This window comes from Corticium candelabrum, chromosome 22 (assembly GCF_963422355.1).
Source record: "Corticium candelabrum chromosome 22, ooCorCand1.1, whole genome shotgun sequence".
Taxonomy (NCBI): Eukaryota; Metazoa; Porifera; class Homoscleromorpha; order Homosclerophorida; family Plakinidae; genus Corticium; species Corticium candelabrum.
Window position 1 is genome coordinate 4,245,521 of NC_085106.1, and position 26,713 is coordinate 4,272,233.

Sequence of the window (26,713 nt, forward strand, 5' to 3'; positions counted from 1 at the left end):
ACTAGCGGATTAGTCTACGGCATTTGTAACCGCCGTGCCGTCTCATCGAAAAACGGCATCTTTCTCTCCCTCCAAGGATAAATGATTTTGAGTCGGCAAGCCTAATAAATGAGTAAACGGTACTAGTCCCTCGCGCGTTAGCAAGCACGTGCCTCATTGATTTCACCATTACTGTACCGCAAGGCGTGGAGTGTACAGCAAAGATGGCGTTTCTGATCCCTTGTTTGATAGTAGCAACTCTGCTGCCTGTCTTCGGCTACGGTTAAGCTTTACCGACAGCTTTGGTTGTGCATGGTTTAGTGACTATGGTATGGGGCTCCCTCTTTAGGTGAAACTTGCTCGAGTCCACAAGCAACTTTCAGTACTTACTCTACCACTGAAATTCTTATGGCGTCTGAGACGGTTTTCATTGCTGAGTTTGAACTGACATGTGGTGGTCAACCAGGCAAGGTAAGCTCTAGTAGTGACTTGATGCTACTAGTAGACCAGAACGTGGGCAATCAGTGTAGGAAACGTTATTCCTAGTCTCCACTTGTGGAGAATTTAATGCTGTAGTTAAATAATTTTTGCAAGATTGTCTTTAGTAGTAATTTCAGCTATGAGCCATAACTATACGGGACTTTGTAATAGTTACGAGACTTGAGTTATAGGGTAACTGATTTGCGGTTTGTGACTGTATGTTTGGCTGGCTGTCTATGTCTGTCACGCTTAGGAATGCCATGCCCTTAGTTCAGTCCGATCAAGGAGCCGTATTTGTGATTGCTTGTACATGGCAACCAGAGACATTGGATGAACCATTGTTCCAGCTATGTTGTTGAGTGGGGTTCTGCGGCCTGCCCTACTTGTTAATCTGGTATACTCCAATACTGGTTCTCAGTCAAGTGATCATATAGACATGGTTTCAAAACATGTAGTCTGCCACTGGTCTGCGTTCGCTTTTTGTGCAGACATCATCTGGGCGTCAGAAGGCAATGACATGAGAGTTGAGTAGACTCGAGCCAGTCTCTCCCCACCTTTGTCATTTCCGGATTGTCAATCTACTTGCTTCAGAGTGACAATCCAGTGAAATGGCGGGGTGGGAAAGAGACTGGCTCAAGTCTAAGAGTTGAGACTAATGCGTGCCATGCCGTGCCATGCTGTACACAGCCGCTCCTATTCATGCGCTCACAATTCTATCATGCCGTCTTTGCGAAACAAAGTCTGAGTGTTAGTGTATGTAACTTGTGAACATTCACTGTCATCGTTATGTTTGTGTAGCGAGTAGGTAGAATGCACAAGAGCTTAGATCCTGCTATCTAGGAAAAACCCGCATTTGAATCATGACTACAGTTTCAGTAGCCTTTTTGTCAACGCTGCTTCTTCTACCTACAAACCTGATCTCTCGCTTAGTTGTTGTGGTTACATAATTACCACTTACCAGTAAACGCTTCCCATTACTTTATGCTAAAGACACTTTATTGTGACTTCGAAACCAGTGATGTCAAGGTCAATTATAGGCGACCATTGTTATTTCAACAAGGAGGCAAATTTGGACATGTAAATAACGTCATTCGGATTGACTTGTCAAGACCTATTTTTGAAGCTTAGGTTGTTCCATGGGACTGCCCCTTTAATAGTTTAAAAATTGCCATTAGTGTTGTATTTTTCTTTGGCATTATGTTGCGTGCTTGTCTCCCAGTATCAACTTTTACTTTATTAACTATAATTTGTAGTTGTGCTATAACTGTTGTTACTTTGACAATTACAGACAATTTACGTGAAATGAAAGTTGCTTTTTACGATTTGAGATAGATTTGCAAGCAGTGCTCGGGAAGAAAATGGCATCTAAATTTGTGGTTTAAACAATATTTCTATCGTGACTTTCAGAAGGCTCATTGCTGTGAAAGTGAGGGTGTAAACACAGCTTCATTTACTAGTAATAGTAACAATCCTTGGGGTTTGTGGCTTGGTGAACGGTCCATTGACGATCATTCCGTGCTTCTCTGGTGGCCATTTACCAATTGCAGACTCGGAAATATTTTTACACACATATGATTGTGTTGTCTGTATCGATGATTTGCTTGCATTTATCAAGTCGTGCCAGTGTATTTCTGCTGCATCAGTACACTGCAAGAAAATGGGTATGAGAGATTGAGGCTAATCGTTCTGGTCGTTACTGATGCTTAGTCAAAGTCGTCGGGTGCTGCTTTGGTTACATTTGAGAGACTCGTTGAAGAATGCCACTATCAATGAATCTAACGTTTGTTTCTGTAAATGATACAAGGCATTGAGTTTCATCAGTTAGCTGCACAGAATAAAAGGGGTTTCATTGGTCTGCAACATAATTACAAAGTGTACACCGACCACGTAACAGATGGGATGGTAATGTGGCATGTACACAAGCATTGATGTAGTGCTACATTGATTGTAACCCCCAGATAAGTTCCATGCTGGCAAACTAATAATTATATGCCTAGACCTCAAGGAACAACATTTGCATGTGCACTAGTTGTGTACATGTCCTAATAACATAAAATTATACTGTAAACGAAAAATATTTTGTCATGCAACGATTTCGTCAAAATGCACCAAGACACTGTTTGTCATGAGAAAAAATTTCATCAGTACCTGGTACTGTATCACTACGAGTATGCTAGTGATGTGTGGGTGTAAGGTACCTGGCTGAGTACTGGAAGGCACCTGGCACTGTCCATCCGACACTGGAGCACCGAGTAAGTCCTTAAAGTAAAAATTAGAGCCATGGAGTACTACTTCTCTGCCATTGACATACATAGTATATTGTATATTTGCTACATGCGATGTCACTGATTGGATGGTTTAGCTCGTGCAATCCTCGCCTTGCTGGCAGCCAACTGATAGCAAAGACTCTCTTTCTTCCAAACCACAATGAAGCTGAGACAGAAGCTAATACTGACTTGAGTAGTTTTTGCTAGTACGAGAGTAAATCAGTACAAAATCAGCCTCAGTCTCCAGCACAGCTTGTAGAACTTGTGGTGACAAATTTGTCATTTACAGTAAATGGCCACCAAGAAGAAGCAAGCTTCTTCATTTTCAGTACCACATATCATAATCGTACAGATGAACTTAGCAGGGAAGAAGCAGCAATGATAATGCAGTGAGAAGCTTTGTGCTGTCTACAGGTACTAATCCAACAATACTACTTGGGAAATGTGTTATGTATTGAAAAAGAAACATCGAGGGCTGAGTGGGAGATGTTCAGTTCTTGTGTCTACCATGAATATGTTATGCTCTCATCATGAATATGTTATGCTCTCATCATGAAATATTGCAATTTCTTAAATACAAAGCGGGGCTGCTGAAATACAAAGAGATTAGATTCAATTTGTATGGACGGACCTGAACTATTCAGTTTTGACTTGAACCAATTGAAGAATGAGACCGGTAGTGCTACCTTCAAGACAGACATGGAAATACAGTAGGATGTCACTTACCTGAACACCAGTTATCTGAACGCATCAGTCTACTAGATGACCTGTGCCTTGGACTCACTCTAGCTTTGCGTACACAAAACATCAATGCAAATGAGCATCAGAGTACACGTATAGGTCTCATCCATGTTATGGCAATGTCGAAACCCCAAGAGCCACAGAAGAAGAAATGAAAACAAGTCGTTCTCTCTGTACAAGAAAACATAGAAATTTGAACCAAAGCTTCAGATGGCTGGAAACCAATGACAAACTGCAGACTTTTCGCTCTCTGCTGCAAGACAACTACTGCACCAAACACTTTGTCCCAGACCTTTTACGTGGGTGTAGCAAGTAGGTATCAGTTATCCAGACTATTCAGAGTTATGGAGGGTCAGGGAATGAAGTGTTCTGTTAAGTGAGTGAAAGGGACATCCTACTGTATATCTAGTACATACACGAACCGCCATTGACGAATTGCTTCAAAATGCTACCAGTTATTTGGTGCATAGTATCGAAGACAGATACACCCACATCATTCTTACTTTGTAGTAAATATTGTAGGTGCGTCTATGTTGCACAGTAGCAGACTATCATGTGTGCTGCAGTTTCCTCCTACACTCCCCTGATGGTGCTGTTTGGAAGACAAAAAGGCACCACTCACATAGCCAACCTAAAACAGTTTAAATAACATTCATTCGTCATTTGTTCATCTATTTTATTTAAAATCTCTGTTTCAGGGTCTCTATCTCCATGCTGAGATCAGTGGGCTTCACGTCCCTGTAACAAGTACTCCAGACACAAACAAGTATCAAGTCAGTTGGCACATGAAACATTCCGTTGCCAAAGCCGGAGTATACACGGTAAATATCTACGATGAGGAAGGCTACGCTGCTTTGAGAAAGGTAAGAGAAGTCAGCAAATTATTTATGTTTCTACGTAATAAATGTTTACCTATAGGCTCAACGGAGTGGGGAAGCAACAGACTCAGTAAAGCCAATGATATCCACTGCAATCAAGCATAAGGTATTGAGCTAGCTAGCTATCACTTATTTGTATTTAACATTTTTGTGTTTTGTCAGGGAGCGAGTCGACCGGGCTTTATTGTTCAGACAGAGTTTGTAGCCGTCTTAACTGCCTTCCTTGTCTGGTGGTACGCCAACAGTGTTAAGGGACGAATTAGCGAGTAGACAGTGTACGGCGTATTGGCCTAGCAGAAGCACCAGTACAATTGTATTACGATAGAATCACTTGGTCGTATGTCTCCCATATCTCCTTGGCATGGCAAACGAAAGTCTAATGTTGCATTTATTTTCGAAAAGCCATGACAGTAGACTCCGATATTATGTACAAAATGGTGGTGGTAAGGGCCAAGCGGGTACAAACAAATACGATGTCGCAAAAAATCAAACTAAACAAAATATTCATCTCGGAAAAATGAGTTGCATCCATGTTTGCCACCAGAGTGGTGACATTCATACTGTTTGTGGTACCTTGTGTCCTTCTTCTGTACATGCAAACCATGTGTGGTAGTGCCTATAATCGGCCAGTCCGGTCAAGTTTAAGAATTCGTCCCAGCCGTTGCTTGGCTGTTCCAAGTCCTTTCTTTGGTCGTCTCTGTTTTGCTGCTATACAAATTCATATTCATAATTAGAGTAACGGACAGCATTTATAAGTAATAAAAGGCGAACTTGATTGAAGATGTTTGACAGGGTTGTAAGAAGGATCGGTGATCGGTTGTGATAATGAGTGAGTCGATTCATGTCGTTTACCTGTTGAATATCATAGCAACAGTGGTGCTAGTGTAATAGTATTACATATTGCTGTGAAGACGTCACCTTTTGGGTTCCAGGCCTTGTCGTTAGAAAGGCGAGCCTGTTTCGCTAGTGCAGTATCTGTTGCCTCTACATCAGCGTTATCAGTTCCATAAACTGGAATGGAAAAAGCAACCACTTGAAACAAATTAAAGGCATAAAGAGTGATTGATAGAAACCATATGTATGCCAAAGTTGGTTAGCAGTGAACAAGAGACCTTAGAGTAAATGTGGTGTTTAATTAATTATATATTATTTTTATGCTGGAACTTGGCAAGTGATTGCATGTCAACTAACTGAATACTGTTGCCTCTATATGCAAACACACACACACACACACACACACACACACACACACACACACACACACACACACACACACACACACACACACACACACACACAATATTGATGCACAAAATACCCACTAATGCATAACCACCCTTTGCATGGGCTTGGATGTATTTCCTCAAGTTTTGTTACGTCACCAATACGAGATGTCATTCAACAGGTACTTAGGTAAACCAAGGTGTGGACCTTCAGTGAGGCATCTAAACAACAGTTGTCTCTAACACTCACACAACATCGAATCCAGCACTTATTTGTACACCAACAATCGACTAGAATTCAGCAAATCGTATGTACGTGATACCTAAGTGTACCCCAAGGTTCCTTACTAATTAGGGTAAAGCAAGTGCCATTCATATCAAGCATCATTCACAATTAACTGATGTGACATCACAAAATTACCAAAGTTGTCATCCCTTTGAATAGCCGAGGTCCGTCGTTCTCCCATTTGGGTGTCAGATGTATGCAGTTGCATGACACTGCTAACCGATTCATCTTCCACATCTACATCTTCACCATCAGACGATTTCTTAATTCTCACTACCTGGCCACCACGAGGATAACCTGCAAGTGAGATGTTTATTAATTAAATGCAATCGTAACATAACCTGAACGTACATGATCTAACGATCAAGTTAACCCTATCTAGAGTTTAAACCTCTTACATTAAGATTGAAAACATTTTGTGCAAATGTTTACTCCATATATCTGTAACAAATGAATTTTGTGTAAAGCAGAAAATTGTTTATATGAATGACAAGAACTATAAAAGTGCATGCATTAGTTGGGAGAAGTCAAGTTCACACAGCGTTGCTTGTATCATGTGTCATGACATGGAAGACACAACATCCTTACTCTTGGTTTAACCTTACATACCTACAGTACAACCCCGATTATCCAAACTTTTCGGCAGAAGCAAAAATTGTCCGGATAAATGAAATGAAGGTGTGTGTGTGTTGATTTAATTCATTGAGGTTCAATCGTACATCGATAGTCAAGTACATAATGAACAAATGTTTAATTAAATAATAGACAGCAATAGTGGGTCAACAATGACTCAACATGATTACACATCTTTTGAGTAGGCTCACAGCTTTTCATGTTGAAAAGATGTCATGCGAGAAACATGTGAAAGTCACTGGCTTTTCAGGCAGAAATAAATTTGTCAGGATTATCTAAATGCCCGGATAACGTGGGAAGGGGGTTTACACGTTAATTAGGTTTAATAAATTCAGTTATTTGACCAAAGCATAACACTAGATCGTGACCTGCTGTCCAGAAGTCACGAGCCATGTGAGCATGAAGGGTTACTTGCACTGTGCCAACAATTCGTTGCAATAAACAACATAACTACTGCTGGTTAGAACCAGAACCACATGGTAAGCAACCATTACTCTGCTGGCGACCTGACTTTCAGTTCACTCTGAGAAGGCAACAATGTGCCAATAATCCTGTCTCACAGGTTTACTAGACTCTGCCACAACTATGAAAGCAGAATTTTCTACAAAGGGTAACAAGGGTGCTCAAAGGTAAACTATGTGGATACTAAACGTAGAAGACAAGGTCAATGTAACCTCTTGTGGCATTCACTTGCCTTCAAATAAAGTCAACAAAACACACACTGCGAAACATATGATTATGGATGAGAATATCGACAACCATAGATGGCTCATTAGTAATAGCCTTTTCACACGACCTTCTTTCTAAACCAAGCCGAGTCGAGCCAAGCCAGTCTGTGCCAGAAAGCCAAGCCAGCCCCCATTACACAACATTCAGAAACAGTGAGCCAGCTCACTTAGTAGGTGGCTACGTGCTAGCTAAGTACAGTCACATGTACATCAGAAATGCTCACACAACATATGGCTCGGCCACAAGCTGCTGCGATTCTTCTCAATGGCACTGCACCAATCAAACGCTGAAGCTTGTCAAGGAGATTGGTTGTATCGATTGATTTACGCCACCACTACATTTCTCTGTTTCTGATGCATCCTTCCAGCTGAACTTGAAAGCTGGTCTCTCCCCACAAATTGATGAGACAAAGCGTTTCTTGCGGAGACCACGCCATCTTATACAGAATCAGCATATGTCATGCCATGCAAAAGCCCGGCTATGTGAGTATGACGAGGGGAGAGGGTCTGGCTACGAGAGACTACAGTTCGGCTTGGTTACTGTTCACACGGCGAATGCAAGCCAAACTGAGCCAAAACCATGCTGGCATGGCAGTTTGAGGCAGGCCATTCCAGCGCAGCTCAACTCGACTCGGCCCATGTTCACACAACATTTCAAAAGCAAGTAGACTCCTGCTGACCCGTGCTGACCCATGTTGGCCAGGTTACAAGTGCCTGTGTGAATGAGCTATACGTGTCCTCATTTAGTAAAGAAGTGAATTGTACCACAAAATATGAACAAACCATGTGTAACACTTAGAGACAGCATTCTAGGTTCACAACCTACCTACAAGCTTTAGCGTTAGTGGCAACTGTTCATCGCCATCGCCATCAGACTGCTCCACCCGGCTAGAAATAGGTAACCATTTGAGACATAGCACTGAATACATCTTATCTGATATTATAACCTCTTCTTCACAATCTTCCCATTGGTCAAGCTAAGTTTCATGCCTGATTTAATTGGTGAATTACGTTTTCGTTTCATTTGAAGAGGCGCATCTAGACCACTCTTCCAACTTGAAGTAACTGACTTGGGTATGGTCATCTTCAATGGACTTGAATGAGGGCGTGGAACTCTTGCTCGCTCTTGCAATTTCTATAATAAACACATGTTCTAATCAAACAGTATAGTCTGGACATCCATATGACTCCTACATAAGCATATTTCAGCTGCCGTCGTATGTCTTTGATGAATAAGCCGGGAGATATAGCATCTGGAATTTGATCCCTATGTTGGGCAGAATCCTATTACAAACAGTATGTCCGTAATTACACTGAGTTAACAGATTTAGGTCATCACAAACACTTAAATTTGCAAATCACTGAAATTGAACAATATCAACATTTAATTTTATTTCTCGAACGAATAGATACCATTAGATTTACACAATGACTCTAGTTATCCAAACACCACGTAGTATGGTGTGTTGTGAACCAAATTTATGTGTGTACAGTTTGAGTTCATATTCATTAACTCTTGCACGGAAGCAAGTAGGGTAGAGTGATCGGTTCGTCTGTGCGTCTGTCTGTATTTAATTATGCAAGTTGTAAGCATCAACACACTACTGAAAAGGACTCTGCTTAAACATACACTCCATCGCTTAGCACTACGCCCACACAAACTTGATCGCATAACTACGCAATCAAGATAGAAGGTTGGTCTGAACTACAGGCAAAGCTGGATATGAGAGCGCTAGATATTAGCAGCAAATAGCCTGAAAACAGAGTGCATACAATGGTCACGTGAGAAACATTCCATTAACGTGTGGTAACGCTAGAAGCCTCGCTACCAATAAAATGCTAGAAGACACTCGTGAGACATTGAGAAAATGTGCCCGTGGGTTATGAAACAGGCATGGATGCGCATGCAAAGCTGAACGGACCAACTGCACTGCATTTGTGCATTTGCACTTATCACTTGACCTAATTATTGATTACCACGTGATCATCCTATGCGCTCTGTTTTCACACTGATATGTAGGGCTCGCATGTTCAAATCTGGTGTTGAGTAAAACGTAACATATTTGGTGCCTTCGAACTGAGGAAAAATGACGAGTTGGCTTGTGCCCGACCCAAACTCTGCTTCAACAACGAGATTGCAAAATCGCTCCGTACTTTTTCCTTATTTGTAACGGTGACTACGCTCTGATATCCAGCTTTGCCTGTAGTTCAGCCTAACCTTCCAACTTGATTGCATATAGTATGCAATCAAGTTTGCAGGGGCAGAGCGCTAAACGATGGACTGTACCTTTAAGTTAACCAAAAGTGCTAGACATGGCTTACAAATCAGATTACTGGTCATGCCTACCCAAACATCACCAGATCTTAGAAAATTAATACAAGTCAACAAACTGTCTAAAAAGACTAAAACCTGGCTCAAAGAAATTGGACGTGGCCTGAGCCTCTAAAAGTGTATTGTCCACTACTGGAGCCATTGCGCAGGCTCACACTGTGCATGCTTCATCACACATAAAGCAAAGGCTAGGTATCTCACAATGTCAGCATGCGTAAGGTGTGTGCTCTCGAGAGCTCCAGTTAATTGTGTCCCCTCTGTTCCTCTGCATGTCTACCTGAAAAGCCATCTAATCAAGCAAAAATTCAGACCAAATTTCATAAATATGAGGCAAATAAACACAGCGCAAATCAGCGTTTTGGACATTAAATTCACCAATTGCCTTTACACATACAGAAAATTCAACTGCAATTCAGTCAATAATAAAGAAGTCTTACAACAAACCCTTTTCAACTTGGGTTAGTTATAATATGTTAATCCCTAAGTTTACATAATGTGAAAATAACTCATACCGTTCCAGCATTATCCTCTGTCCTAGTCCATCGTTGAAAAGCCTCTGCCATTGCTTCCAGACCATTCAGCAAGTATGATGGAGCTGCTTCACCACAGTCATAAAGTCCTGTTAACAGAAAGTGAAGTATACACATATGGCATATGGTCACATGTTATGTTATTGTATAAACCTTTTAGATCTTCTAGTAAATGTTGAGCTGCATACCAGTTCAGTGTCTCGTAGCTTGGATGACGAAACTTGTTGGGAACATTGAGCCAACATTCCATTTCATAAATTCTAGAAAGTAAAATAAGCATCAAGCATACTAAACAATAATTTACATACATACACAACACACAATCAAGAAAGCTGCTTCGCTTGCGACTATGTACTTTAGTGGACAGTCACCAAGATAATCATTATTAAAAAATAATAATAGCAGCACAAATATAGTCTTTCTGATATCTTGTAATTTGAGCAATGCATTATAAAGTATTCATAGTAACATTTCCCAATGCCTTAGCCATATTAGGCCACTCCAACAAATATAATAGCTTCTGGTCACTGCCCTCATGATTTTGTCTCAGTTCAAGTAAGATTTGCTATTATTACGCACGTGCAGTATAATCCTTTCTTTAGCAATCACAAGTGCTACACAAGAATACGTCAGAAAGTGTTTCCATTCTTTCTTTTAAAGAATTTGACTGTAATTCTCATGTGAATTAGCTCCCCAACAAAAATTGATGTCAAAAACTATAACATGTTCCAGGAGTCGCATCAGACTTAGGATTTCCACAGAAGAGGTTCCCTTGGTTAAAAAAATCACTATGAGATCTCTCTCTATCCAATTACTCAAACACAAGAAATAATAACGTTTGTGTGTACTTGAAAAACGTTTGCTTCATCATAAACCTGTCAGTGTACAAACTTGACAAATTTTAGTACTGGACATATGTAAAATGCAATTCTGCAGAACCCTTCAGAACCCTTCAAAACCCTTGAGAGCCCTCTCTAAACATGCACCTGTCTTCTTCTCATCTTTTGCAACATCAATGCAAGATCAATAAAATAGTTTGTAATCATCAAAGTAACGAGATTTATCCCATATATAAACACAGACAAATAAACATATGTGGTTGGGTATGTGTCTATAAAATTGTTCATTCCCAACACGACCCATACAGTAGACAGCACTCAGAGAGTGCAAATCTCCTCCAAAGCAGCTCAGTTCCCTCTAATTCCATTAACAATTGTTTCCATAGCAACTACTTGAAAGGCTTTTCGTCACCTTAGAATGTACAGCTTAAATGACATCACTTGTCCATCAACAGAGATGATATGGGCATGCAGGAGCAAAATCAGGAATGACCTCATGTTTCTCTCACAAAAAGACTCAAGCAGAGCCAACTCCTCAAAAGAGGACCCAAATTTAGATTTATCCCAATCAATTGTTCCTCTACCACATTTCTAGTATCCTACCAAATTTTTATCAAAACCCATCCATACATTTTTTAGTAATCCTGCTCACAAACTAACAATGCAAACCTAACTCCTTAGTGGAGGTGGCAATTAGAATGCTCTGGTGAACTCTTCCCCATGAAGGTCAGTGGTCTGTGATTGCCTGTCTGTCAATTGTTTGTGGCCGTCGTGTACAACAAAGTGCAAACACCACTCTGTGATTGAACCGTTTTGACTAAATGAGAGGCATCGTACATTCTTGAGGATGATGAAGCATAGTCATGCAACCAGGAAGTGCTACAGCACCTCTTGACAATGGTACTCACTCAGTCACACAGCTTTTCCAAAGCACCATTTCTGGTGGCTCATCATTGAAATTACTCATACATGAAACTATAAAACTCCACCAGGGCATGTAAACTACTAATGCCGCATTAAACAAAGCTTATGACATACATTATAATCAATTACAAAATAATAATGCACATTTCCACACGAACAGTGATACAACGCACCTAAGTTGCAGCTGTATGTTCAGCTTATGCAAGAAGTTGCCACCAAACACAAGTGAGTCAACTGGTGTGAGCACAGCATGTATCCATCCAGTTGGGATAAAAAGAGTCTGTCCCGTCTTCAATGTTAGTTTGTAACACCGGTCAGCCAAGTTTCCAAAAAACTGCTCACTAGAAGTAGGTTGCCTGATCCAATTACAGTAAGCCTTCAAATTGCGGTCTGATGGACACACAAGGTAAAAGATTTTCTCGCCCTGAAATTACAGGTATAAAAGAATATGAGTAATGACAACCAACAGCAATGTAACAAGCTTTAGACAACCGGGGCACTTATATTTAAACTGTTGAAGCAGCTAGTAAGAAAGTTTAAACTCAAAGTCATACCTTATGCTAGCTACTATACACATACTGATATATGTTATATTAGTCTATAACGTAGAGGTGCTGTAAATTGCAACTTGTAACTTTTGGAAATTAGTAGCACACTGAGAATTCCTAGAAAATTTGCTGCCAGAAGGTTGATACTCTGATGCTTGTCATGCATGTGCACTGTGATGAAGACCGCTTCACATTCAAACAGATCTAGGTCAACATGCCTTGCTAAAGAATGAACTATGACGAAGTCAATGTGATACAACCCTAATGTTGCATGTACTAATGTGTGGTAGAAACGCAATTAACGTACTGGTTCTCGCAAACTACTCTTTACATAGCTCCTATCATGGCTTTATAAAAAAAATTGCTCAGAGCCCATTTCTGTCCACTGCTTAACCTTTCAGTCTACTTGTGGCTTCCAACAGCATTGCGGTTGTAACATAGCTAGCACAAAGACATGTTGATAGTTTGGTAAACATTTTTTTAATGTCCGTAACTGCATGTCATTTCGCTGGCTGACTAATTAACTGGAGGCAGAGCCTAGGGTTACAGTAGTGAGTCTTGTCGACAAACAACAACCCAAGGAACCACTAGGAAGTGGGCGGGTCGATAGACAGATGTGGGCAGTATAATTGTCACAGGAGCAGATGTTGGCAATTGTCCTAGTGATGAAGTTATTTCAAAACAAATGCAGGTGCTTCATTGTTTTGTCGTGGCATGGGTATGTGACTTGTGTTGTGTCATAGTCAACTTCTTCTTTGATAGATGCCAGTGCTGATTTGCAAATACATGACTGATCTAGTAGGCGGTGTCTCCCCTACAGCAAGGTGAGTGATCGCTAATGAATACAGCCAAATGGTGCTTGAATAATGTTAGACAAAGTGCGAAATTTAGCGAAATATAGTTCTGTTGTACATTGTTTCTGGTAATGTTGACGTGTGATCACACGCGTTAGTCCACCAGTATGACATAGATGGCCTAGCGTCACGACACTGCAGCAGCTGCATGTTCCGTAACCTAAAGCTAGCAGCCAAGGATTTAGCACTTTAGTGCTGCTTCTTTAAAACAGTACAACTACGTATAGTTGCAGCTACAACACATATGTGCCACGCGCCTATAACAAAATTAGAATGGTTGCCAAAAAGTAATCAATGATACCATAAAACATCAATGAAATGCATAGAAGATCTAAATACATCTAGCCCAGATGGATCATATCTGTTAAAGGTATATAAAAATTGACGAGATTTACCTTGAGGACATGATACCACACCGAAGTCCCACCAAAATCGATATGAAAGTCCGTGTAAGAATCCTTGGCACTCATTAGACAATACTTCTGCACCACAGGTTTCACGTGTGTGCTACAAAACAGCAACATCGAGTATAACATCTACAATGCAAACTATTGCAAATAGAAAACAAAAATCTAGAGAGCAGTAGTGTAAGCCTAGATAACAAACAAACGAACGAAGTTATGATGTCTGAAAAGTGCATATCATGAAGACTGTCTCATGTATAAGCTCATGTGGTTGCTAGCTAGTTCAATGCTTTCAATCACTCTCTTCATATCATTAAATGGCACTAAATCTTATGACAAGACAGATTGCTTTCACAATGGAGGTCAGTCATACATATAAAAAGATTTTGATTGGTTATGGACTTTCAACTCGACTGAGGTACCACAGAAACATTTGATAGAGACAAATTGCCCAGACCGTAAACATGCATTATGTACGTTAATTATATTTATTGTGTTTGCCATGTAAAACATGAAAGAGTCACTCTGTAGAACAACAATGAAATTCATTATCAAGTTGAATCCAAATGTTCGCCAGCAATTAATGTTTCAGAAGCAAAGAACCATCAACCTGACATGCCCAACTCAGAAACAGGAGGTGACTTCTTGTTTCTACTGAAATCACCAGTTTACAAATAAGAGTATTAGCAGAGTCTGAAGGAAATTGGTAGTGCCACGGATGCACTTAAAATCTCTAACATATTAAATAACTTGATCCAACCTGACACATTTCCTTTGCACGTGTATATACTGATAGATATGCATATAACTGAAAGTTGTGACCTTCCAAGTTGTAACTAGACTACTATTAAATGAAAGAGTGATGGATGACATTATTTTATTAACAATATTACCTTTATAGAAGTATGTTGGTGTGAAACAGAGATACACACTTGCATGAGTACACTGACTTCAACTGTTCATCATACCAAGGTCATGTGACGTGTGACCAGTCACGAGCGAGATATTTACATGGTGTATATGACGAATTACACAGCAAGTGTGCAATAAGTTACTTCCGGTTAATGTCACACTCTCTTCTATACATGTCACGTGACCATGGTATCAATTACTTATTGTATAATTAGTGTGGATATATGGCTTTACCCACACCCCGAGTTGGGTTAGAGCCCTTGACTCTGCCCTGGTGATAACTCCGCCCCATGCTGGTATGTAAAAGCCATATAGCACGGTAAATTAGTAATCATATAATAACCCATACTTCTACATGTACAGTAGAAATCACAGTACAACCCTTCAGTCAATTCTATTAACTGTGGATTCTAGACTGTTTGCTATTAATGAACAGAAATCACAAGTCTGTCAACTAAACGCTGCATTGTTGTTATAGTGTCCCACAAATTTTGCACACTTTACCGATTGATATCAACAAACATCACTATATCAGAGTTCGCACTAAGGTCTCAGACATTGCTGGACATGATGTCCAGCCATACGGAGTTTTGTCCGGACACAATGCATAACAGTCGGACAATCCAACATGGTACTTAAATAATAGCAATTAACTCCATACTCCGCATGACGTTGATGAGAGCATGCATATCCGCATAACAAAAACTGAACATGTGAGTCTGGGGTTGCCATTGGAAAAGACAGAAACATATCTGCTTGTGGCATGACACACAAATTTACACATTCTGTTAGACTTATCTCATCTTGTAGTACCTTACAATTAGGAAGAGCATCACCTTTAGATACCTTCTTATTAAATAAACATAACGTAGTTATCATTATTAAGATAGTAATATCTTAATATTGTAACCTCTTATCTGTGTTCTTAGAATTATAATTAGTGGAACATGAACATCAGGATCAGATGTCTTGTGTTGTGAAAGTTTTGGGTATTAAACATTTATAGATACTATCACTATGAAAATGGAACAAGTGATCTCTACAACAACTCTCCAATAAGCACACAATGTCAATTTTGTAACTCAACTCACAACAAACTTATCGACACAAGTGTCACTCAAAGAAGTTGTCACAATCATGCAAATAAAATTCCATATCCTGTTCTTTTGTAGTCGAGGATATGCTGGTGGTGTAGGCCCTTGAATTCTTGAATGGTTTTCTTTGCAGTTTCTCCTTCCACCAAACTTGAATTGCGTTGGCTGCATCCCACTGCTCCAAAGGTGCACCATAAACTGCTATTCTAAGCAATCAATCAAGCCGATCTTCCCCAAGGAGACACCTTCTGTCTGTCTTCACCAATTTTAGTCCAGAAAAAAACTTTCTACAGCACTATCCGAGACCGGTAGTGAGAATATCAATTCGACTAGTAGCAACACATTGGACCAGTCACTGGTGTTGGAACAGTTGAAGATGTTCCACCACGTTTCGCGGTGATCGTCTTGAAGATTCAAGTACATCTTGGCATGTTGAAGCAAAGCATGCCGAAGCAAAGCATGCCAAAGCAAAGCATGCCGAAGCAAAGCATGCCACTCTTCTAACACTTTGACGTGGTCAAATCCAGCTCAATTCAAGCGGTTACTGGAATTGATTGACCAATTTCTCAATTTCTGTGTCTCCAAATGTAGGGTCATCTGTTTTTCCCATCCAAGCGTTGCAAGGAGAGTTATAGCTGCATGACGAAGCTCAGCATTGACGTCTTTTAAGCGTGCCTTTGGGCTGTTGGATATTGTTTTTGCACAATCGTCCTTGCTACGCTCAAGACTGCATATAGCAGCAACAAGCCCCTTATGGAACATTCTGATATGTTGTGTCGAATCCCTGCTTCTATACTCTGTCAAGAACGTTTTTCACTGTACGGAGGGAAACAAAATCACTATCGCAAATGGTAGTCAGAGACTTGGCTGCATCCAGAAATGCATTAATAGCACTTAACAGGCATACCTCTTCATCCTGCAGTGCTTTGCACAGAATTGTACATGGCTTAATTAAGAATGTCATGTATCAGAGCACAGCCCAGCAGCAGTTTACTGCTTCTCCAATTCTTCGTGCACCACCCGCAGCTTTTGCCAATTTACTGCTGTTACAGAGCAACCTCCGAACAAAAACGCATGATGTGAGAGGTATGCACCATACCTCTCAATCACCCTGTGCATGGCTGCCACCTTGTGGCTGATGAAGCAGGTGCCACATGCTCGTATGGGTTTGTCTCTACCACTTTCTGGAAACTCTTCTTTGTCAACACAGGACTTCAATTCTGCAACAATGTCATGGAGTTCCCACCACTTTTTTGGTGACTTTTCGTACAAGTAGTACAAACGCAGTAGCAGATCATCAACGGCTAGAAACATAGAGTTTCTTTCAAAGCATCGTTATAGCTAGCTCTAGTCGATGGCTAAAGCACCAAAACATGAGAACCCATGAGAGAGTTCTTTCCAGATGACCTCTAAGGCCACCTCTAGAAATGTTCGCACTAGCTCCATCGCAGCCAACTGCTGTCAGCTTTTCTTCCCAGTTGTTTAGACCAGCATATTCAAATGCTCTCTCAAGACACTCATAGAGCCCTTTGCCAGTTGCAGACTTTGGTTTGCGAACTGCAATCAGTTTGTTCCGAATATGCACCTTATTATCTGCTGTGTGACTGTCAAAATAAAATGCCAGGATAACATCCTCTTCTATATTTCCAGAATCAGTGCTCCCATCAGTTTGAATGCTAAGAAGTTGCGCTTTCCTAGAGTGGAAGCTAAGTCCTCCTGGTACGACTGAGCAATGTAGGCAACAAACGTTGCTGCTGCCTTTTCATTTCTGTAGTCGGTGCCTAGTTCTACGCCATGCCTTTCCTCAAGGAGGCACATGGGCACTAATTTTTTGAAAGCAAAGTTGTATTTTGCAAGAAAGTACGCTATGTCAAACCAGCGTCTTAGCTTGGCTTCTAAGCGTAGATCTAACGTAGTACGTGCTGTTGCCATGGGCGCATAGTCAGTCACAGTAGCAGAATGGCTCTTCTTTAGCAAATGCAGGGACTGTTTGTGCATATCAGATGCAGCATAATCTTTGAATGCAGAAGTCCTTACCTTTTTCAAGACTGTAATTAAAGCTCGTGTGAATTCCTTACAACAGTGAAGCTGCTCTTCGAAACGAGCGCAAGTAGAACATTTGAGAGCAATGACAACTGAGTCTTCAATTTCAAACTCAAGCCACTCACCGTGTTGAGTGCCTTGGTGTTATCAGCTTTCCACTTTGTGGCAGTACTTACTGTGACAATACGTGGCTTCAATGATTTAGACTCTGTCGAGGACAATTCGAATTTCCAAAAGTACCACAATAAGCCGGAAATACCACCGTGAGTGACTGACATGTGCTGGGGGTTGCAAGAGGTTTGTTGATCATCGACAAATGCTTGTCTGCATCTAAAGGGCTTCATAGCTGCGAAGAACAACGGTCATGAAATGGTGCAAGAGATGAACAACTAGGCTAACTTCCAGCTGATTTTGGCTGTAGCTTACATATCGGCTTGCCGCTCTGCTTCATGTCAAAAAAATCCAAACAAATTTGGCTGCTTGGTTTTTTAGTTAAAGAGCATGGGCTTTAGAGATTCGAAAGCAAAACACGGCGACGTTTCTTGGGTGTTTCCCACTCAGCTTCTTTTTCTTTGTCATCACTACCTAGCAGAGGACTTGATCTTTGCTACTGGCAATCTCTACCTGTTTGCACGTGGAACAAAGTGGTTCAGCCTTGGGTTTAGCTGATCCAAAACTGACTTGTTGAAAAATGACCAGATGATCAATATGAGACATTCTACGCTGTCAGTGTGTGAACTGCCACGTGGATAGTACGTGGTGCTCATATAGGGTCGAGATACCAAAGTAAACTGTGCTGGGTACACAGAATGAACAGGTCAAGCTAGAACTGTTGCCAAAGCTGGCATTTCAACCATACCCACCCAAGTGCCCAACTTAGATCCTAGCCTACTCTCATGCTTAATAGCTTCAATTAGAGCTTCTCGTGTGGATGAGCTCCCACAAAAGTTGAAGAAACTCTTGCTGGCCAAAGCACTCAGCGCTTGAGAAAACAGTGAATTCAATGACATGTGTGGAGATCTGCTTGTTGATCAAACGATCTCGCCCCGTTCTATGAAAAGATCTGCATAAAACTCAGCATAATCTTGCATCTCCTTCATCCCCAGGCTACAAAGACGAACATAGCTGTTTCTTCACCTGCAGCTAGCAGACTAGCAGCATGAAAGAGGCAGTTGCCATCACCTTCAACAGCGAGGGTGACGAAATCAGCTGCAGCATCAGCTGGGTCAAGTGCGGCTGCTAGTTCGTCAACTAGATACTGTGACAGTAGGCTCGAGAGTCTAGCCGGTCACCTCCCTCGGGGCAGAGAAAGACCGGCTGGAGACATTCGCCACTCAAAGGAAACCACTGCCCCTCAATCCTCCAATCAGGATTTTACACGTTTGGTTAGTGTTTGTGCATGCACGTGTATTCACGATAACTGTTGATAGCAATGCCCGTCGCTACTGACTCTCTACTAATGGCTTTGTAGCTGAGCAGTCAATTGCTTCTACAACTAATTTCACTAATGAAAAGTTATAGAAATTTATGTCATTCTTCTTTTACCGGACACGTGTACTTCCGTGTTCGACTACATATGAGTCTAAGAACGATTCGTGCAAGAGACCAAACGGCAGCAAAAACGCTTCATGAATAATATGACATTTCGTTAGTGTGTGAGCTACACCTGGATGTCGTCTTCTCCTTTGTCTTTCTTTTTGTACTTGGAGGAATCGGCAGCGCATGCAAAACAACTTCTAGTCGCTTACGGTGTCGTATGTTGCATGCATTGAACGAGTAGACCATATTTGCACTCAACGCAGGGCGACGTGCAGAGCTATGATTTGCATACATTGCAGTCGACCTTTGGTTGGCCTCTGTAGTAAACTTTGAGTCTAGCGCTCTTAGAACGAGAGACAGACAACTAGAAAAGCTGGAAAGAGTCGACCTGTGGTTTGTAGACTTGGATGACACGTGTCGAGACTACATGCACTTGCGTCAGTGCGAAATTACATTAGCAAAGAGCCAATAGCGACGTGCATCCCTATCGAGGACGCACAAACATTAAACGGCACTCTGATTGGAGGATAGAGAGTCAGCGGTTGTTTGAATGGCGAATGTCTCCAGCCGGTCTTTCACCGCCACGGGAGCGATGACCAGCCGGACACTCGAACCTACTGTGACAGCTGTAATTCCGGAAATCTAAACTGTGCAATCCTCTGTAATGAACGTCCCACCTCTATCAAAACCTGCACATACAACGAAATAGGACAGCTAGTTAATAAACAAAGTCTCAAAGTACCTATAAGACGATCCTCTATTCGAGTTAACATGGCCAACAGAAGTAGGTTTTAGTAAGGAAAGGTCAGGCTCTACGGATGCTCTATAAATCTCTATTACGTTAATTACATTAATTAAACATCATGATATCCCTAGCATACCGAGTAGGAAGGATGCTGAGATAACATGAGATAACATAAGTAGGTTAGTGCAAAGATCATTAACTAATGTCATAGTTGTGTAGGAAACTTTGCTATGCAAACATATTATCCTGCATCTAGCGATAAGTCCCCTACTATATATTGATGTCAACTTTTTCTGCTAGTAGGGCATGTTCAATTTGCAGTTCTAGAACTGAAAGATGGTGTGTTGGAACTGACAAAACCAGAACTAAATCAAACAAAAAATTCTCTTTGTCTATCTCAACGCCTAGGTAACTACCTCACTGCTTCATTAGCTACCTACAAATCCATCGATTACCACAGCGACTTCAGCTAAAAGCGTCTCTTGTTCGTTTTATGATGGATGCCAATCTTCCTCAAACGGAGCAATAGAGCACCCAAACCATCAGTATTGCTGTCTGCAAAATAGTGTGTAATCACACTTCCGGGACTTTCGCAGAAAAGAAGCGTGTCAGTACTGTCAGTTCTAGCTTCATGAACCGTCAACAAAACTGTTGGAAGCAGTTCGTACAGTTTCAGAACTAATCGAATGCAAGTTTCAGCAGTTAGGCAGTTTTACAACTGTAGAAACTGTACAAAATCAAACGTGCCTCTTGAATGGGATGTTCTGCAGTTTCCAATGATACAAAGGACATCTCTTCAGAACATGGTGTAGCAAAATTAACGTCCAAATCAACGCAAATAATAACTGGTACATAGTACCTTTCCTTAGCTAGTGTGCTCTGATTTACCGCTGCTGAAGAACACTAGCTAGTTTAGCAGGTAACGCGGTTTGCGCTCTTCCAGACGGCAGTGTTCTGATTTCCTGTACAGTGATGCTGTGAACTCAAAGCGTAGCTTGTGTTTTTGAACAGATCCGACAAAGCAGCACCACGTGCACAATGCGGGAGGCGTGTCGTATAGTGCCTGACCGCATGCAGTCTGGTTACGAAAGCCACGAGTGTTTGCCGGCAGAAATGGTAGTGTCTACATGTTACATGGAAAAACTTCTAATTGCTTATGCTACACTGTGAACAGTACAGTGTACTAAAAGTCACAAAAAGATGAGTCTGGCATGCCAATTTTGATCGGACATGACGTCCATTTAACATCTACGCAATCAGACAAAAGCTTAATTCAGTCGGAAAATGTCCGATGTCCGACTGTTATTTCGCACTCTGGTATATCATGAATACAAAATTGTTCCGCAGCAGCTGTAAATATCAAACTAAAATATAGAGTGATACCGTTATAACATTGTCATAAACATAGAGATTTATATGGTCAAATGTCAGCATAAAAATTGGCTTCAGTAGAATACATCCTAGCTAGTAATGACAATATTGCTAGAAAAGATATCATTATAAGGGTAGATTGCATGACTATAATTTTTCTGATAGCGCATGTCAGCTTTCTACTACATTTCTTTGTTTGAGTTTACCAGTGCACAGAGGTGTCATATTTATAAAAATCCATACAAACCAACACTAAAACTAGATATACATAATGAAAATGCTCAAATAAACCGACAGGCTGGCAGACAAATAAACAGAAACACCAGAAAACCTCTCCTAGAGATACACAATTATACTCTAAACACATGCACAGACTTTCTTACCACTCATCCAGCTGATCCGTTGGCCAGTACAATGATACCCAGTCAAGATCAGTAACACACTTCGGTGCTGTTACTAAATCAGCTAACCTACAGTATCACATCATGTCAGAGCCATAAATGACAAGAGCTACACAAGACCACATTCTCGTCTCAAATCACATACACAAACAGCACACTAATTTGTAATGACTGTATGTACTCACGGTGTATCGCTAAATTCTAGACTGATGACGTTCATAACTTTTGTTCTCGATGGATTCAGTAAATAGTTTGTCCAGTCAACGAGTTTCATCTTGGAGTCCGACTGTCTAGCTACATCAATGACATCCAGTTCTCGGTCAGCTCCAACCAACTGCTTTACGTCCAAAATGTCAAATGAATCGTTCGGTACGACAAGTCCTAAACCCTCCTGATTATCGACAATAATAGGTTGAGAGAACCCTTGAGCCTTCAGCCGTGCCAGTGTCATGTCAGAGCCACGATAGCGACACACAATTTCATCTGCATTAAAAAACCTACGAGTCTTCAAGTTGTGAACAAATATAGCAGTACCGCTCTGAACCACCTAATGAAGCACAACGTCACTATTCTGCATCCTCTATATACAATAGATATGCAATGTGTAGTACACGCATAGTAAAATATCAACGGTCTGGTCATATTACATTTGCATTTGTGTCCGTGTCTGTGTCTACAAATGTGTGAAGGATGTTCAAAACCTGCACCCTGCACATGCATCTCAGTTATAACTCACTAATTATCATTAATTGCGCTAAAAAGGATGTTGAAATGGCATCAAAGAATTTGAGATGCTAGATGCATGATTGGATGCCAGATGCCTGCAAACGTAGATCAAAATCTGCATTTCAGTCTGCATCTGGGTCTGCGGCCTCAATGAAACAGACACAGACGCACAAACAAATGCTGTGTGGCCAGACTCTCGACTGATTGTCATGTTATATAGACAGTGCTACCTAAAATTTCATATTGCTGCTGTTCTTAAATTCTGAGCCATTTGTTTACAACAAAACCTCCTGGTTGGTTGCTGACCACCAGAATATTATACATGTAGCATATTAGCTATCTAATTTAGACACATAGTATCCATCCAAAATCAGCATACACAATAATAAATGCATCATCAAACTTGGCATATGTTTCCAGTCTGTCCTATGTAGTCAACACAGATATCAATTTTCTGACAATACAGCAAATGTTAAGAACCAAACCAAAGAAGCATGATCACATTAAAAGTACCCAATAGTACTAAAAACATTTACTACAATATCTTTTAAGATTTCAATCTCTTTTTAAATTTGTAGGTATGGTTTTCTAGACAATTGAAAAAGTCTCCTTACACCACGTTTACACTAACGGCTTCACCGTGACAGGTATAATAAAGACATTGATCTAGATGGCTAACATCGGCATCAAAATAAGGCCTTCAACAAGTATTTAGTACAGTAAAGTAACAGAAGTCTTAAAGGGAAACTCGCACGCAAAAACAAGTTGCTTTGAAAAATTGCCTTGTCTTCGAGAAGTTCAATGGTACCTTAGTTGCAAGTCAAAGCGACTACGTAAAGGAAAAATCGCATTTCGAATGCTCCCAGACGACGATTCGCACGAGGTATGACATCACTGGAGGTCGACCTGGATCGTTTTGTATTAGAAAATTCTCAAATAGCGAGACGCAACTTTCTACATCAAATCGCCTGATTAGAGACAACACTGAACATTCAACTTGACTGTGAGGTAGGTGTAGTTTTGTAACAATGAGAGAGAAACACTGGAAGCATTCGTTATAACTTCTCATGTGCGTAGGTCAGGAACTCCGAGGAAACACTTCATTAACTGCCGCTTTGCTGTGTTCTCTTAGTTTACATCTCTTGTAGTCGATCTGAAGTTTCCCAACTCTGATTTAAGATATCTAACGTTCATTAGTAATGCCGTTGACTTGTAAAGTTTGTCGTAATGTGCCTGGAACAGAGAAAGAAGTCTGTTTAGATTTCCGTTCGATCGAGCGTGGCTGAGACAGTGGATTCTGCATTTGAGGCTAATAGGGAGGCAGTCGGACCACATTCCAGAGTAAGAGTAGATCATTTTCAGTCAGATTGCTTCAAGAAAGATTTCAAAGCAGAGCTAGTGAGTGGGTTAGGGTTAGGATTATGATAGATGTAAGAGCATTGTAGTTTCCTACCTGTTCCAGTCTTTTACAGCACTACACGTCAAAGCGGAAGTTGGTGCGATGTATCCTCAGAGGTTCCAGACCTATGCGCTTGAGAAGTCATAACGAATGCCTCCAATGTTTTCCTCTCATCGCTACGAAGCTGCACCTACTTCATAGTGAAGGTGAATGTTCAAGTGTTGTCTCCAATCAAGCGATCTGATGTACAGAGTCGTGTTGCGCTAATGGAGATTTTCTAATACAAAACGATCCAGGTGACCTCCAGTGACGTCATACGTCATTCTTTGTCTGGGAGCATTCAAAACACGATTTCTCCTTTATGAAGTCGCTTTGGCTAGCGACTAGAGTACAGTTGAACTTCTCAAAAGCAAGGCTATTTTTCAAGAGCAACTTGTTTTTGCCTGCGAGGTCCCCTCTAATGAAAGAAAATTTTCTAGGCTGGCTGGCTTATTCGCTAGTGTAATTAAGTCTCCATTTAAAACCTTAGTGACTGGAATTCCCTAGTACTGGAGTCAAAGTAATGCCACTTACAAATCACACTTGAAAAGAGATCACCAAAGAGTATCTCTTGTTATGCTTGTAAAACAGCTAAATCATAGAAAATATTCCACAGTCTATAGAACTAGCAGGACCCCACTCTATGGGTGGTAGAAATTTAATATTAAGTGAATTAAATTTGCAAGTTTGCAGTATTAGGCAAAGAAAATGCAAAATTAGGGATAACGTTGGGATTACACTGTTTCATGTGTCACTGTAATCAAATCATTTCTAAAGTAGCAGCATTCCCGTTGAGCGTCAATCATCACTTCGTTACGATGGACACGCCATAGAGAGAGACCAGCGGCGTAACTAAAATAAGACCTCTGTGGGGCACAGGCCCCCAAAACAAATTTCTCAGTTTCCTTTATTCATAGTCATGTAGTGCCTCCAACATAAATTTCTCAGTTTCCTTTATTCATAGTCATGTACCGACGAGCGGTAGTAGTGTACTGTACTCCTGTATGAGTACAACATTTCGGTCTAAAGGTTAGGTGTTAGTGAGAAGCGACTGAAATTATTTGGCAAGTTTTCAAATTCTTAGAATGATAATTGTTAGCTTGTGCTAGTTTTGGTATAATCATGTTTACCTAGCACACGTTAGAACGTACAGTACTGAGGCTACTGTGTACATGCATGCACACGTAAGTAGGCATCATCTATTCTACACATCTTACACTCCAGCTAGGCATTTAGCACTCTACATATTTGCTGTTGTCGTTGTATTTACTCGAGCCAGAGTTTTGTCTCTATCATTCCCATCTCAGACTCTTCCCACAAATAACGACATGATCTACTTGTGGAGAATGGCGCCACTTCCACGAAGAAGGCACACCGAGGAAGTAACATGCACGCGGTCATGCACAAGCGGTCCGGTGCACCGGCTTATTCAGACTGCAGCGGGCACATCTTGCACTTTACCAGCTGTGGGAATTAGAACGGCATACAGCAGCACACAAAAGCAACATCTCCATACTTGGCTAATTAAATAAACAAATTCCGGCACCTCTCATTTCAGGTAGCCAAAAACAGCACAGAAGCCGTCAGAGGCACTGTAGGCAAAATCCGACTCGAGCGTTCATCTCAGATGTTCAATCTCGACCCGCCCACCACGTTTCTCAACGATTCAAGACCGTCATGTCATTCGGTGTGTTACAAACAAGACATGTGGACAAACGGAAGTGGGCGGTCGTGTATTATACTATAGGATGTTTCAATCTATAACCAATGTTGACCCTACCCTGTCAGTAATCTCAAACAGCACCTTTCAAGGACTTCGATCTTATACAGAATAAATTTGCTACAACACTACAATTTTAGTAAGCAAGAAAACCACCAAGAACAAATCAAACAGATGGACTAAATCCTAGCAATCCTTGTTGCTCACAGCACACACTATTTTTTAGTTTTTTTTAGGTAAAATGCAAGAACACAATTACTACAGGAGGGAAGCACAAATCGACTCATTACAGAATTGGCGGTATATTACATTACTGATGTAGTGCTTCTTACGTTTAAATAATCACGGTAAGTAAACACTGCCATGTGATCATACCTACACAAATTAATTAACCACAAGTTAATTAATGACACAAAATACTAGGCACAACAACCTACTACAATGTAGTAGAATGACAGCTACCACAACAATCATCCCGTCTCTTGCTCGCACATTTCACTCACCTTCGAGTTCTCTGATGGATCTGCGTAGTTGTGCCTGTGGTAGTTATGCATCGGTTTCACTACACAAAACAATTTCCGACCAGTCAAGTACAGCGGAAGTCCGGAAAGACCGAAAAACATGGAAACAAACATTATGCGTACTCTTTGGTAGTCCGTGTGTTTTCTGGCATTCTACACAGTGGTATACGTCGATATCGTACGACTCGTGCTCCTGGACGTTGACACAGCTGTTGAGAAACACTTGTTGCTCACACAAGAAAGAAGAAAACGGTTGAAAGAGCTTGCCTGCCATGGAACCAGTCTTTGCAGACGTCGCATTCTATCATGAATTGCTCAGGGTCATATGGTTGCTTGCAAATACAATACACAATGCTGTTGTCATCGGCCATAACGGCCGTATTGCGCATGTGCAGTGTGTGGCCTCGACTTTTTACCGTAATGCTGCGCGCGCTTATAACCTATTCAATTATTACGCAGTATATTTAGTTAAAAGAGTTGCACATACTGTACTAAACGTAGGATTACAAAAAGCAAAACAGGAAGCGCGCATTTAGAACTGAGGTTGCAGGATTCCG

At 41.0% G+C, this 26,713-nt stretch overlaps 2 protein-coding genes across 3 annotated transcripts; one reads left to right on the forward strand and one right to left on the reverse strand.

The window, feature by feature from the left end:
* The first annotated feature begins 182 nt into the window (after positions 1-182).
* Positions 183-4,675, forward strand: LOC134197292 (translocon-associated protein subunit delta-like). Its single transcript, XM_062666582.1, has 5 exons — positions 183-261; positions 329-450; positions 4,166-4,330; positions 4,386-4,451; positions 4,508-4,675. Exons 1-5 carry the CDS (start codon positions 204-206, stop codon positions 4,613-4,615), a joined length of 519 nt encoding a protein of 172 aa, XP_062522566.1. The 5' UTR covers positions 183-203; the 3' UTR covers positions 4,616-4,675.
* Positions 4,666-26,542, reverse strand: LOC134197291 (lysine-specific demethylase 7A-like). Of its 2 annotated transcripts, none has more exons than XM_062666580.1 (16): positions 26,424-26,542; positions 26,280-26,365; positions 26,139-26,197; positions 21,937-22,298; positions 21,734-21,820; positions 13,638-13,749; positions 12,014-12,264; positions 10,231-10,337; positions 10,060-10,166; positions 8,410-8,499; positions 8,163-8,350; positions 8,042-8,103; positions 5,990-6,151; positions 5,264-5,356; positions 5,117-5,197; positions 4,666-5,053 (listed from the first exon to the last, which is right to left on the reverse strand). In XM_062666580.1, the coding sequence occupies exons 1-16, from the start codon at positions 26,525-26,527 to the stop codon at positions 4,962-4,964; spliced, it is 2,043 nt and encodes a 680-aa protein (XP_062522564.1). In that variant the 5' UTR covers positions 26,528-26,542; the 3' UTR covers positions 4,666-4,961. The 2 variants fall into 2 exon arrangements, with proteins under 2 accessions (XP_062522564.1, XP_062522565.1); XM_062666581.1 differs by having other exon boundaries at positions 4,818-5,050; positions 26,424-26,528.
* Positions 26,543-26,713: the final 171 nt, after the last annotated feature.

Excerpts from the sequence above, each read along its gene's own strand:
- LOC134197292 (XM_062666582.1), top strand. The coding sequence starts at position 204 with ATGGCGTTTCTGATCCCTTGTTTGATAGTAGCAACTCTGCTGCCTGTC. Across the intron at positions 4,331-4,385 it reads GCTACGCTGCTTTGAGAAAG|GCTCAACGGAGTGGGGAAGC; the intron begins GTAAGAGAAGTC and ends GTTTACCTATAG. Across the intron at positions 4,452-4,507 it reads CCACTGCAATCAAGCATAAG|GGAGCGAGTCGACCGGGCTT; the intron begins GTATTGAGCTAG and ends GTGTTTTGTCAG.
- LOC134197291 (XM_062666580.1), bottom strand. The coding sequence starts at position 26,527 with ATGGCCGATGACAACAGCATTGTGTATTGTATTTGCAAGCAACCATAT. Across the intron at positions 26,198-26,279 it reads AACACACGGACTACCAAAGA|TGAAACCGATGCATAACTAC; the intron begins GTACGCATAATG and ends TGTTTTGTGTAG. Across the intron at positions 8,104-8,162 it reads GGGAAGATTGTGAAGAAGAG|CCGGGTGGAGCAGTCTGATG; the intron begins GTTATAATATCA and ends ACCTATTTCTAG.